The 14,055-nt window shown below is 61.2% G+C and overlaps 1 protein-coding gene across 2 annotated transcripts in view; it reads right to left on the reverse strand.

Moving 5' to 3' along the window:
- Positions 1-13,912, reverse strand: part of TPCN2 (two pore segment channel 2) — a 31,230-nt gene extending 17,318 nt beyond the window's left edge. Inside the window, exons 1-8 of one of the 2 annotated variants that reach the window (XM_045558242.1) lie at positions 13,733-13,912; positions 9,256-9,320; positions 8,532-8,608; positions 7,976-8,153; positions 6,653-6,769; positions 3,244-3,350; positions 2,410-2,482; positions 69-168 (exon numbers count right to left, since the gene is read on the reverse strand). In XM_045558242.1, coding sequence (XP_045414198.1) covers positions 69-168; positions 2,410-2,482; positions 3,244-3,350; positions 6,653-6,769; positions 7,976-8,153; positions 8,532-8,608; positions 9,256-9,320; positions 13,733-13,841 — 826 coding nt within the window. In that variant the 5' untranslated portion in view covers positions 13,842-13,912. The remainder of the gene's footprint in view (positions 1-68; positions 169-2,409; positions 2,483-3,243; positions 3,351-6,652; positions 6,770-7,975; positions 8,154-8,531; positions 8,609-9,255; positions 9,321-13,732) is intronic. The other variant, XM_045558243.1, reaches the window with a different exon arrangement.
- Between the last annotated feature and the right edge of the window lie 143 nt (positions 13,913-14,055).

A 14,055-nucleotide genomic window follows, 5' to 3' on the forward strand; every position in this document is an offset into this window, starting at 1 on the left:
CCGGAACCCTCCCCCCCACACCCTCCCCCCCCACACGCCCTCCCCCCACACGCCCTCCCCCCAAACACCATCAGGGTTGTTGGCGGTGGTCAGCAGCACCAGGAGCGAAGTCAGAGCATCTGGCAGGTTCCGGAAGTAGGTCATCCTCTCCCTGTTCTGCCCGTCGTCCTGCAGAGAGCAGAAGCGGCAGCTCTAGGAGCCACTGGCCCCGCCCCAGGGGCTGAGGCCACAGGTGGCAGAGCTCCGGGCCCTGGCCCCAGCAACCTGGAAACGTCCACCCAGCTGTCCGGCGCCTGCCTCTTCCCGTCTTTTCTCAGCAGGCTCTGAGCTCATGGCCAGAGAGGACCGAACTCAGAGTCGCTGGGCACAAAAGTGGGCATCCAGGGAGGCCACACACCCACACAGACACCGGCCACCAGAGCAGGCCTGTTTAGAAGCACAGTGAAAAGCCCTCAGCCAGCCCAGCTCAGAGCATCACAGCCTGGCGACCAGAGTCCACAGCCAGCACAGCCAAGACTCCTGAGCAGGCTGCCCCACGGGGAGGAAGAGCTGTAACTCGGGTCAAGAACGCCCCCAGGGGAGCCCTCGCCTGCTCTACAGGCTGCGCATGAGGAGCCCTGTGCTGGGTTTATCAGCAAGGCACGTGTGAGACCGCTGCCGGCCCTCTCTCCCTCCTGGGGGGTCCCAGCCTTGAAACACAGCAAGCACATGGTAGCTCCACTCAAGACTCCAAGCCCAGGGCTCTCTCTAGGGTCTGGGCACGTAGGCACCCTCTGCCACCAAGCCTGCAGACTCCCAGCCAGATGGGTGACGCCTGTAAGCCGGACTGGCCGTACAAACCATGGGGGCAGGTGACAGCGGGATTCGCCCACAAACACACGAAACAATCTTCTCACTTAGGGATCATTTCAAAGACAAGTTCCCAGCGGCCGGCCAAGGGCCAACCCTGCAAGCAGCCCCTGCCAGGAGCCACCCACGAAGGCCACTCTGCTGCACAGGCTGCCCTCCTGCCTCAGGGCCCAGGACACATCACCAACCACGGCCTCCAGGTCCTCAGACGTGACATGGCACTGCCCCCGGTCTGTCCAGTCAGGGCCCCGAGGACAGGTGAGCTAACCACTACAGGGGTAGGTGACACAGGGGTTACAAGGTCAGGGGCTCCCTCAGCCAGCAGGAACCAGGGGATGCCGAACAAGGCCACCCAGGGGCAAGGCCCAGCTCCCACCTCAGGCCAGGCTGACAAGGGGGCACAACGGCTGAGGTCAAGGCACCCAGGACAGGTCCGCCACCACCACATGCTCCTGTGAGCTGCAGAGAACGGGACTCTGCAAGACCACAGTGAGCAGCCGTATCCCCCACAATTACACAACACCCGCCTTACTCAGCCCAGTTCCCCCTCCTGGGGCAGAAACCCAAGCCTGCCAGGCACCTCGGGACACTCAGCATTTCTGGGACAGAGCCCCCACAGCCCCAGTCTTGAGGCCAAGGCTGTCACCACCTCCAGCCCCCATGCCGACTCTGGCCACCAGTCCCGGGCTCTGGGAAACAGCAGTGGCCGCGGCCACCACTGAGATTCCATCGCCTAGTCCCACGGCAGCAGCCCAGCTGTCCCTGCCACCCAAACATGCACACACTTGGATACACACACACACCTGCAGACGCACAGACACAGATACACACGTATGCGCACACACACGCACCGGGGCTGCGGCCCCTCAGGGCTGACTCCTTCCATCTAGGGTTGGAAGGCGCAGTCTTCAGTCCTCCCTTCCTGGGTGGCACAGCCTCGGCCCCAAATATTGCCGTAAACTCGCGAAGACCAGCCCTGGCAGAGCACCACCCACATTCCCAGGACAAAGCGGGAGAGAAGCGCCAGCCCCGACACTGAGGAGCACAGTGGTCCTGGCCAGAACAGGACAGACACCCGGCATCGCAGGTTGGGGCGGGAGGAGCAACGCAGGTGCCCAGGCAGCTGGAGAAGAGGATGTGGAGACAAGAGCAGGGAGAGGGTGCACGGTGGGGCCACCCCCGTAAGCCAGTGCTGTCCGGGAGCCACAGTTCAGGAGGGGTGCAGGGAACGCCAGGTGTCAGCAGTGTGACAGGGGCTGGAGGATGAACCAGCAGAATCACCCTCAGTGAACACCCAGCAGGGAGGGGCAAGGAGGGAGGGGGGGCGAGAGGGAGGGAGAGGAAGGAACAAAGTTCAGGTGGGAGGAACGGGGAGGATAGAAGGGGGACAGGGAGATGGGGAGGAAGGGAGGGGTAGGGGGGTCTTGGGCAGGTGGCATAACCTGGTCCTCGATCTCTGCTGACCTGGCCCAAGAACTAGCGCACAGACTTTGCACTGGATTAAGTGAGCGAGCCCAGCCCCGCTGTCTGTCCCACCACCCAGCCCGCCAGGCACCTCACCTTCTCGCCAGCGAACAGCAGCATCCCAAACATGGTGAAGAGACACAGGTGAATTGCCAGCAGCAGTCCGACGCTGGGGGAGGACACGGGCACTCAGCCCCAGACACGGTGCAGCCCTGGCCCGAGTGGGGTGGGCAGGGCTCGGGAGGGGACCGCCCGCGGAGCCTGGGCAGCCAGAACAGAGCCAGGCAGCAGCTCAGTCCCGCCCTCTCCCCCAAGCACCTGCCTCGTGCTCAGCCATGGGGTCTAGGACAGGCCTGGTCCTGCCTAGCAGAACCCCTTCTTTGGCAGGGACAAACGCAACCCTGGGGGCCCAGAAGCAGCAGCATGAGTGACCAGGGACCCTCAGAGCAGAGAGTCAGCTTCCATCCGTCTGGGCTGGATGTTGAGACAGCCAGGCACAGGAGCCACAGGGGACGCAGCAGCACTGCCACTGGCAAGGACAGAGGGAATGGGGGTTCTGGGGGGCAGGGGAGGGTGGAGGCTGGACAGAGGCTGGGCCTGGAATGCAGGCAAGAGCCCCACACCTCTGGTGCTGCAGGAACCACGCCAGGGGCAGCTCAGCCTTATAAAGCCGACATGAGGGCACGCCAACAGCACGCAGAGCGAAGGAGACAGCAGAGGGGAGGGCGGTCACGGGGGGACAGGAGAGGACGAGCAGACCCACTGAGCGGAATATCCACAGGGCTCCCAACCTTCGAACCAGAACCAGAACCAGAGGCCCCGGGACGCCCACCCACCAGCCTCCCCACCAGCCCGGAGGGAGCCAGGGCTGGCGAGGGTGCAGCGGGTCCCCACTCCGCATGGCCCACCCCGCAAGCCTCAAGAGCCCACCTGGCCATCTGCGGCAGCGACCACCTGAGGCACTTCAAGGTCTTCTTCATCATGGAGGAGTTCTGCAGCAGGAAGAAGGGGCGCAGGAGCCGGCGGACGCGCAAGGGCTGCAAGAGACCCGGGCGCCTGAGAACCCGCCTGCGTCCTAAGTCCCACCCCACACTTACCACCATGGGGCAAACGGGCCAGAGACCGAGTGCCCTGGGGGCCACTCTGCAAGCCCCAGGCTCAGAGTTGGGGCCTGGGTTCCGGAACTGGCTTTGAGGCCACACGGCCCCACTCTCCCTGCTTGTTGCCGGCCTCTGTGTCTCCTGACTCCTGGGCACTGTGGTCTCAGGCTCCCCCACCCAGCACTTCTGTCCCAGTCCATGTCAGAGCCCGTCCCCCACTGCCCACCCAGGGCACAGCCAGAAAGGGTGGGGGCTGGCGTGCCTCCTCCCAGCCCTTGCCGCCTGCTCTCAAAGCAAACAACCGCCCCCACGCCACCAGTAAGCTGCTGCCCACCTCTCAGGGGCCCGTCCCTGCCTCCTCCGTCCTCAACCGCTCCCGTCCTTCCTCCCCTCCCAGAAACAGATACTGTCCCCAAGAGCCCCCCACCCCCACACTCACACACCGCACTCCCCACACTCACATACACCCACACACATCCCCGCCTTCCCCTCTTCCCTTGAAGGCCCCCTATACAGCCCACCACCTGCCATTCTAGGAAGCCACCCAGCCCTCTCAAGGGTTGGCTGTCACCTACCTCCCATCTCCCCCACTGTGACACACCTTCAACTCACACCAAACCCCCCTCTCCCCTTCACTGGCTCCACACTTCCCTGCTCCTGTCCCAATCCATCCTCCTCTCCCAGGCACCGGGACCCACCCACAGTAACGTCCAGGCCACTGAACCCACAAACACCTTCTGGCCCTGCCTCGTGCTCTCAGCACCAGATAGGCTACCCGCAGGTTCCCTGAGCCTCCAGCCAGCCCCCCACTGCCTATACCCCTCATCTCCTCCCTCTGGCCTTACACCCTTGACTCAAGCTCATCCATCCTTGTGACTTTAAGAATCACATTTACGCTTTGGACTCCTCCCATGGTCACTCTCAAATCCAAGCTCTCAGCGCCGGTCTCGCAATGTCAGCTCCCTGTGCAAAACCAAAACCTTCTGACGGCTGTCAGCCTCTGACTGTGGCCTGCAGGGCCCAGGGAAGCAGGCCCCCCAGCCCCTCTAGCCCACCCTGGGCCTACCAGCCGCAGCCCTCGGCCTGCTGGCTGTCCCCCCACTGCTGTCTCGGCATAAAGTGGCAGCGCTGCCTCCCCTAGCATTGCTCTGGGTTCCTTTCCATCCTGGCACCCATCACGCTTTGGATGAACTTGGTGGGGAATCAGCCACCACCTCACCGCCCTGCATACACAGCTTCAGGTCAAAGAACGCACCTTACAGCGCAGCCCCAGCACTCCCCGACAGCGGCCGGCCTGCAGGACGGTGCAAGAGCCTTAGGGAGACTCGGGGACGCTGCCAGCTGTGGACCACTGAGCACAGCACAGACTCTGAACCCCTGGCCACTCGGCAGAGCTGTTCCTCCCCTAGCCAGGACTCACTGGGACCCAGGTGAGGATGGGAATGGCAGCATTTCCACTTCCCACTCCTGCCTTTCTGGGCTCCCCTGGTCTGGAAGCATCCGTTCCTGAGGGGGGATGCTTCCAGCAGGGACACACGCTGGACCCGCTGGGTTACACCATAACTTGTTCATGGAGGGGAGCTGATGTGCTGGGGGAGATGAAGGATTCCAATTTCCAACAACAGACGCTGCCCCCGAGAGCAGCAGAGAGAGCAGGTCGGGGGTCTTCTGGGGCATCTCTTAATATTCCCACATCCAACAGGAAAAACTGGCAGAGAACTCCAGCCATCAAAAAAAACCGGCACCACCAAGGACTCGGTCCCTCAGGAATGAGGGTGAAGAACCCAGACCAGCTGGGGAAGTGCATGAGGCAAGGGACCATGGAGCAGATGCCAGAAAGGGTAAGGGACAGCAGTAAGGCCCACCAGTAAGGCCCACAGCCAGAGCAAAACCAGTGCCATCTTAGCTATGCGTGTTTTCTCCTTTGCTGGTTATGTAGGCATGTGTTTGTGCATATTAATAAATCTCTGTCCTCCCTCCTTGCCCCTCCTAACTTCACATAAGGATTCCCAGTGGCAGTTTACAGTTTAGCCTGTAAGTTACAGAACAACCAGGGGCCAAGAGGACAGACACCGTTCCCGTGACTCGGAAATGGCAGCTGCTAGGCTGTCCCTCCCCCATTCCTGGGGAGGGCACGGGAGCCCCTCCTTTGCAGGGAGGAGGGCTGCATCTTAGCAGGAGGGAAGCTTTCGTGCATGGACGTAGGAGGAGGCCGTGGAGACCAAGGAGCTGAGCTTTCCACCCGCCCTTCGGCTCTGCCGTGCTGCTGGGGCTGAGACCCTACCACTTCTCTCCCCTGCAGCAGCTGTTAGGTGCTGCCAGCAGGAGCTTTGGGGGAAGCTTCCAGGCAGGAGGCGGGCATGGGGCTCACTCCCTTCCTATCACAGGCTATTCCTATTGGCTGTGCCCAGAGCTTCCGGCCTCCCCAGTCAGCACTTCTGGAACCAACATCACCAAGCCTCTGGAAGGCCCCCGCACCCATGGGGCAGCACTCCTTCCCAGAGGGCAGAGGGCAGGGTCCCAGCTCTATGGGTCCCACCCATCAGTGTCCCGGTGCTAATAACCCCAACCTCTTCCCTGCGTTCCCCCAGCCCAGGGGAAGGCCTGCTTTCTACTGTTCTGCTGAGTTCTCGGTTTACTTTTTTTGGTTACTTAATATCTCCTTAAGTCCCTATGTTCAATTTTCTCTACTAAAGCAGCTGGGGGGGCTTTCTCTTCCCTGACAGACCCTGATGGGGACTGCTGACTGCACACCGACCTTGCCCAGCTCCCTCCTACCAAACCACGGGGAGGTGCTTCTGGGTGCTCTGAAGGAAACAGATTCTGCAGTGGAGAGGCTTGCGGGCAGCAGGGAAGTGGATTTCTCACTGCCAGGCCTCGCAAAGCTTTGGGATGCAATTACTGGGCACGGTGAGGCCCTGAGTGGCACCTTCATGGGGGACTCAGCCAGTTGAGGAACTCAGCTGAAAAGTGCAGAGCCGAGGATTGGGGTCCGGGGACTTGCTCCCAGGTCCTGCCCTCACTAAGGAGCCTCAGGCCTTCTCTAGGCCTCAGGGTCTACACCTGAAAGGTGAGGACAAGTCTCCCAGGCCAATGGGGGACTTAAGTGCCACAGAAAGTAGGCAATGCCAGGCAGGTGTACAAGACAGTTACAGGCCGTGGACCCCTGTCCCACCGCTCCCCTGGACAGCTATACCTCACACCCACACCCTCGCAGGTCTCCCTGCCTTACCACCTACCTCCCGACAAAGGAGACTCACGGACACGGTCCAGTCTATCAGAGACACGACCAGCACCCCGAGGTAGCCCAGCAGCCAGAGGTTCTTCTGGAAATTGGCCTGCCCAAACAGGTAGCCCTGCAAGAGAGACGGGGGTGAGCCAGCAAGCAGCCACACAGACGCTAGCCCTGCGGCCAGCCAGAGGGCGTCGGTGTGGACGATCAGGGATCAGGGTGGACAGAGCACACAGAGCTTCATCCACGCAACGCCACGGAGAGGCGGGAGCTGAGCAGGCATCAGGGGCCCAGAGCTCCCATCTCAGTGACTAGCCACTTGCTGTGCACCCTCAGGCACAGCACCTAACCTCTCTGACCTCAGCTTCCTCAAAAACTGGGAACAGTTTTGTAATGGGCTTCCTGCCTCCAGAGGTCACAGCTTGCAGACATGTTCTCTCTCACCTTTTGAGACTTCTCCAAAGTGCCAATCATTCAAAAAATGCTACTGACAGCTTCTCATCAGTTTTAGTTCCAGTTTAAAACCCCCTAAACCTGCTAATCACATGTTGGCTAAAAACAAGGAAACAAGAAACGGCCCCCATGGCCTGCAATCACACACACCCGGAGACTGCTGGGCAGCGCTAGACAAAGCCACCATGTCATCGTGACTGGGAGACAACGCAAGCCCACAGGCCAAGCCAAGGAGCAGCAGGGCTGACCCCGTAGAAGGCTGCAGCCTGGGGCTGCTGGATGTGGACATGGTGGCCCTGGGGCCACAGAGCTGGAATTGGGCAACAGAACATGTGGCCCATACCAGACCCAGCACCCTGAGCCTGCCTAGAAAGTTACTAAGACTCTGACAAGGCTCAGAAGCTTAAATGAACAAGGGAGGGCCCACCTCCAGCTTCCAGAAGGACGTAGGTCACAGAAAGAATCCAGTCGGACATGCAGGAGCTGCTGTGTGGGCAAGAGACGCCTTTCTGCCCCACCCAGGTCCTCTCCTCCTCCCTTGGGGGTGGCAGAGTGAGCCGTGAAGAGACTATCTGGTCCTCACTTGTTCTGATCTCTCCTCACAGTGGCACTGCCAGACCTGGGACCATCCCCAGAGGCCCTGCTAGGCTGCACCACCCCGCCCCCCCCCACCCCCACACAGCCTAGACTTCTGAGAAGAGCTGACACAGCCTCTGCTTCAGGGCCCAGACTTGCCCAGGAAACCCGGGCCTTTGCTTAGCAGGTCACAGTGCAGTCAGGAAAGCTGGCAGCCAGCTCAGCACCAGAAATACATGAGGAAAGGCACAGTCAGGGGCAGGAGCGCGCAGGGCCACGGCGCCTGGGCTGGCGCCCTCACCTTCACGGAGAGGTCGGCCACGAAGACCAGCAGGCAGAGCACCTCCACGCTCTCCGTCAGGCCGCACGGAGGCTCCCAGGCCGGGGAGCGGTAGCGCACATCCGCTGTTCTACTGAGCGAAGATGGGGTCTCAATAAAAGCCAAAGACAGGATCAAGTAAATGGTGAAGCTCAAAGTCCTGGAAAAAGGACAAAAGCTAGTTAAAATGTAAGAACCATCAACCCTCTGTGGCCAAGAGGCTGAAGAGCAGGACCAACTCCACCAGTCCAAACGGCAGCGGCTGGCACTCATGGGTTGTGGACTCTCATGATTGCAAATATCACTGATCTGGTCACAACTCAATTGTCTTTGGCTGATCTAAGTATTCTGGAAAGGAACCCCTGTCACTAAAGGAACCCTTCCAGCTACAGGCTTGGCCCCTTTCCAGGGAGGAGGGGGCTGTCAGCCTCCTCTGCACTCGTGGGGAAGGGAGCCTGCCCAGCCCGAGGCCAGGTGTGGGCCCCAGCACAGGTGAGGCCAGCCTCCCACCACCAAGCAAGCCTAGGGACATCCTCACCGTTGGCACAGGTTCGAGTAATAGCATCGGTAAAGCCACAGCGAGCGGGTGTCCATGCGGTGGTTGATGGAGCGGTACTAGAAATGAAAGGTCACACAGGGGAGTGTGAGCAGCATGCCCTGGCACCCCGCCCCTCCACACAGCCTCAGGCAGTGCACCCTTCCCACCGAGACAGGCCCGAGTCGGGAGATGGGCTACGGACGGCAGGGCTTGTTTTAGCACATGGGCAAGGCCTGCCCTGACCCAGCGGGCTCAGACCATTAAAAACTGCAAGGTGTGCCCCGAAAACCGAGCACTCCTTCAGGGCCAGACACCCAAGGCCAGCAGGTACACTGAGCAAACAAACACTCAGGGAACATTTGCCGAAGGTATAGCCATGTCCTCTGTCTGCCCGCAAGGCCCTCTTCTACGTGCAAGGCCGACCCTCCCAGCCCATGGCAACTGTGTCATCTTCCAGAATGGCCCCCCCAACCTAGGACCTAGAACTGGATGGTTCATGACAGGCCTCGGAATCAATGAAGCAAATGGTTCCAAGACTCAGAAGACGTCCCTCAGGGGACTCAGCAGAGCAGTGCCCAGAGGCCCAGCCATCACCACTATCCTAACCAAAGTCCAGCAACTGAGGCCTTGGCCCAGGACAACACGGAATGGAGGGGCCAGAGAGGCTCTTGGCCAGCAGGCAGCCATCACCCAGACCCAGCCATAGGGGGCAGGCGCCACCCACCTTAATCGCGTCTTCGACGAAGACCACAGCCTGGTCAATGCAGAGGCCCCACCTGGCAGCAGCACCTGCAGGCCGAGAGGACACGCTGGACAACTGAACGGGATCACAGGGCCTCACCCTTACAGGACGATCATGACCAAGAAGAGAAACTGGCTGCGGCTCCATCCAAGGCTCTGTTTGTAAGGAGATGCCTTGCACCCTGCAGTGTGTCCAGAAGACAGGACCCCTCCTTGGCAGAACTGTGCATGCCCCAGGCAGGGTCCAAACCAGGTAAGGAGCCACTGTGTCATGTGCACAGGAACCGGGCCCAGAGAGGAAGCAGCTCTGCGTGGAGAGCACACGCACCCGGTGGCACCCGTGAGAAGCAGCACATTCTGCAGGGCCCTGGCACCAGACTCGGGGTTCAGGGCCGGCTCTCCCACCTGCTGGCATGGAGACTGCGGGTATCTCCTCCTCTGTCAAATGGGGGTGGAATGGCTGCCCCGCTCAGGTCCCTAGAGGGTGCCGTGAAGTGCAAGGTGGGAGTGCAGGAGCCCCCTGCCAGGTCTGGCTCATGGAACATGCTCAGTAACGACTGACTGCCATCACTGTTCTTCTGCCTAGTCCCACGCGGCCTTTGCCAGGACGCTGTACCCAGTGTCCTGCCTACCCTCTGTCAAAGAAGACCACAGATTTAACACTGACATGTAAAGCTGACCTCTAGAACCAGAAGGTACCGCCATGACTTTTCATTCAACACTGAGACTACCAAGGTCTCATCCCTGCACATCACAGCCCAAAGGATCAGGTGACCCTACCCAAATCAACCCCAGGGTCAGCACCCAGGGAGCATCCGAGTCCCCCAGGCCCCTGCCAGCATCCTCCTTGGCAAAGGGTGGCCGCCTGCCTCCACCAACCAAAGATTTGAGTTGTCATGGCACAACCTCTCCCAGCAGGCCTGGGCAAGGGTAGCAGTCGGCTCCTGACTAGGAGGGGCCTTCCCGAAAACTCAGGCAGCAGAAAAGCCGGGTCCCAGCACCCCAGGCCACTCACAAGCCCCTCACCTGCCCAGGAGCTGCAAGCTGGCACACTGGGTCATCACTGCAGGTGGGCTTGGGGTACCCCCAGTGGAAGCTGCTGTGCAGCAGACAGACGGAGAGGGAAAGCTTGGGGAGCTGAGGCCCGCAGCGGCAGAGCAGCTGGGAGGCTGACGTCCCACTTCCCATGGCCTGGGAGCCCAGGGTAGCTCACAGGTCAGGGCCTGGAGATGAGGTACCAGCCCACGCTGCCTGCCAATCCTGGGGAGGCAGCTGCTCCTGTCCCAGGGCTCGTACTGGGGGTCATGAGGCAGAGGCAGCTGGGCCCAGGGACTGATCAGAGATGTGGGTGACCTCGGAGAGAGAGGCAGGAGGCTTGGCCCCATCCTGGCTCTGCCACAGCCTTGCTGTGTCACCCAGAGCAAGCATCTTCCCTCTGTCTGGGCCTTGGTTTCCCGACACGTACAACCAGGTGGCTCACCCCGAGGACTCCTAAATGTTTTCCCAGGGAAGTTCTGAAGGTGATGACTGCTGGGATCCCCTGAAAGCGTCCTAGGAAAGCTGTGAACAGCAGCCACGCTGTTTTGCTCTTTGCTGTATCTGCACAGCCCAGGACGGCAAAGGGCTCGGGCACACAGTGACGCTCAAAGCTGGTTTATCCAATGAGTAAATGACCAGCCTGAGGGGAGCCTGGAGGGAAGGTGGTCCAGAGTCCCCACATTACCGAATTCCCTGGGGAGAGACAGAACCTCAGACAAGAAGAGTCAGGCTGCCAAGGGCCGGGAATCACGCCGGCCCCAGAACTGCGGAAGGGGCTCACGACCACCCATGCAGACCATCACAGGCAAAGGGGGGCGCACACCCCTGAAGCTGCCTAGCTGCTCGTGGTTCCCTTGCACCTGGCTTTTTGGTTGCTGCTTTGCAAAATTCTAAGTCTGGCCAACCAATCTCGCCCGGTGTCCCACCCTGCAGCAGCCTGAGGATCTTGTCACAAACGTTCAGGAGCACATCACAACTTTCCACAGGGCCCTACTATGCAGGCCACACTCCACCCCAGCCTGGCACCGCAGAGCCCCAGGGCTCCCTACCCACCTCCTCTCCTGCTGCTTACCCACTTCGCACCGTCCATGCCCCTCATTCTGAACCTGGCTCTGCCAAGGCCATGCTCTCCAAAGCCACCAAGCCCCTGCCCAGTCTGTTGCCTCTGCCAGGAACACCGTCCTCCCACTTGTGGGTCCAGGGACTCCCCTGGGGCAGCTCACCCTGCCCTGAGGTCATCACTCTGGGTAGCAAAAACCTGTCCACACCCCATCCACCCCACTGGGGCACAGTAGGTCAGAATGTTGCCTCAGAGCACAGAGGACAAAGGGGCTCAATGGCCGCTTCCCACACATGGGCCCTGGACTAGTCTCCCTGCCCCAAGCCTCTGCTCCCCAACACCCAGGTCTAAACTCCCGCTCCCCTCTTGCTCCAGGCTCCACCTGCACAACCTGTGCAGGGCCCTGGCCAGATGACCCTGGGCAAGTCCTTTAGCCTCTCTGTGCCCTGGTTCCTCACAGACCCTACCCAATAGGAGTTACGCATAGATTGAACGGGCTACTGAAGCCAGAGCGCTTTGCAAACTAAGCAATTCATAAACGTTTCCTATTAGTCTAAAAGCTTCTATGGCACAGCAATCCCTTGTCCTCTGACTTTTTCATAACCAGTCAAAGGGAGTTTTCTGACCCAGGAACAAGACAAAGCAACTGGCCTCAACCTTTGGCCATGGCCTCACCAGGTGGGGCTGAGTCAGAAGGACCCGACTGCAGGGTCCACTGGGGTCCTCAGGGCATCCAGTAGCAGCAGGACTTGTGAACCCAGAGCACCAGGCCCCCATCTCAGAGCCCCACACGGGCGGTGGTGCGGAGACTGAATGAGCCTTTGAGTCTCCACTGCTCCTGTGCTGTGTGAGCCCAGCCGGGCAGCCTGGACAAGAAGAGTCAGAACACAAGAGAGTCCTGTCCGAATTCTCAGAAGCCCTCACTGAGGCCACAGTGTGGGGACAAAGAGCCCCCCAACCAAGGGCCCTCTCTTGCCAGCCACACTGCCAAGCCTTGGCTCCTACCTCAACAGAGCAGGTCTCATCTGCCACATGTCCACTCTACCAGGGACAGGACCTGCAATAATTAATGGACTCCTACCCGGGACAGTCATCGGCACCCCACACTGCCCACTGGGCCCTGTGCTAAGGGCAACCTCTGCATTTCTCTGAATCCTCACAAGGCCCCTATTACCACCCCCTTTTACTGAGACTCACAAAGGTTAAGCAAGCTGCCAAGCCCACACAGCCAGGAAGGGACAGCCCCAGAGAGGCACCCAGACCTCCAGACACAAAAGTCTGTGTCCCCCGAACACCGCCACAGCCTACGCGTCTTGTCAAGGGACCTGCAAGACCTTGTCCCTGCAGACCTCATTCCTGACTGGTCCCAGGAGACAACTGCAGAACTTCCTGGGGACAGCCTCTGAGGTGGGCAGACAGGGTGGCCACCTCAGCCTCTAGTTTTTTCATCAAACCCTGTCAGGGACCTCCCAAAGGCCCCCCACTATTCCACGGATGGGCTCAGGATACAGACCAGTGGGAGGAACCATGATTCCAACCCGGCCCCCACCCGCCAGAGGAAAAAGAAGTCTACAGAGGGCAGTGGCCCAGGCACCAACACCAAGAGTGGTACTAGCAGCAGCTGCACCAGAACAGAGTGCTGTGACCTCGGGCAGGTCTCGGGGCCTCTCTGGGCCTCAGTTTCCTCATCTGTAAAATGAAGCTGAGCCCCTCCTGCCTCTAACCCAGCACCTAATCCCCCAGACGTCAGCCAGGGATGGATGGCCGCACTCTCCCGAGAAGGATTCAGCAATCTTCAGCCAGGCGGTAAACAGGAAGGGCAGGAGGGGGGTGGAGAGGGGACGCTGGGGCTGGCGCAAGGCAAGCAGCAGCAGCCAGCCGGTCCGAGGAGATCGGCTCCGGCCCCACGGGAAGTGGAACCAGGAACAGCACAGCAGAAAGGACTGGCAAGTCGCTTCCAGCTGGGCTGAATCCCAGCTCGGCCACTCACTGGCTGTGTGACCTTGGCTAGAGTAACGCCTCTCTCTGAGCCTCAGCTTTCCGCGTTAGAAACGGGAAAAATCAAAGCGCTGCCTCCAGGGTGTGGGCCCGGCCCTGCAAGCGGAAGAGCCGCAGGAGGCTGCCCCAGGGCTCCCCGCGCGGCGACCCGCGGCGACCCGCAGCGACCCCGACTCCGCCCGCACCCCGGGACGGGCCTCCGACGCAGCCCGCTGGCCTCAGACAAGCGGCTCCGCTGGCGCCCGGCGCCCGCTCGGACCCGGCCGGTGTGGGCGCGCCCGGCCGCGACACGCGCTGCAGGGACCGCAGTCCCCGGGATGCTCCAAACCCCTCAGACTCCCCCGTCCCGGGCCGGGCCGCTCACCAGGACTGGCTTGGACGCTGCGGCAAGTGGTCAGCCCCGCCGGGCAGTCACCGCTGCCGCCGCGGGCCCGGCGCAGCAGGGGCTCCGACTCCGCCCGGGGCTTCGCCATCCGGCGCTCAGGTCGCGACCCTCACCGAAGCTCCGGTCCCGCGAGCGCCCGACCCCACTGCGCAGGCGCAGCGCCCCGCCCCTGGCGGTCGGAGGAGGAGCGGAGAGCACTGTGGCGCACGCGCGCTCTTCACCACCAACCAATGAAAACGGAGGTCTCGTGCGTGGGGCGGAGCTTCTAGGGTCCCGCCCCCGAGGGTGGGGCTCAGCTTCTT

The sequence above is a fragment of the Lemur catta genome, chromosome 7 (genome assembly GCF_020740605.2).
Source record: "Lemur catta isolate mLemCat1 chromosome 7, mLemCat1.pri, whole genome shotgun sequence".
In the NCBI taxonomy this organism is placed as follows: Eukaryota; Metazoa; Chordata; class Mammalia; order Primates; family Lemuridae; genus Lemur; species Lemur catta.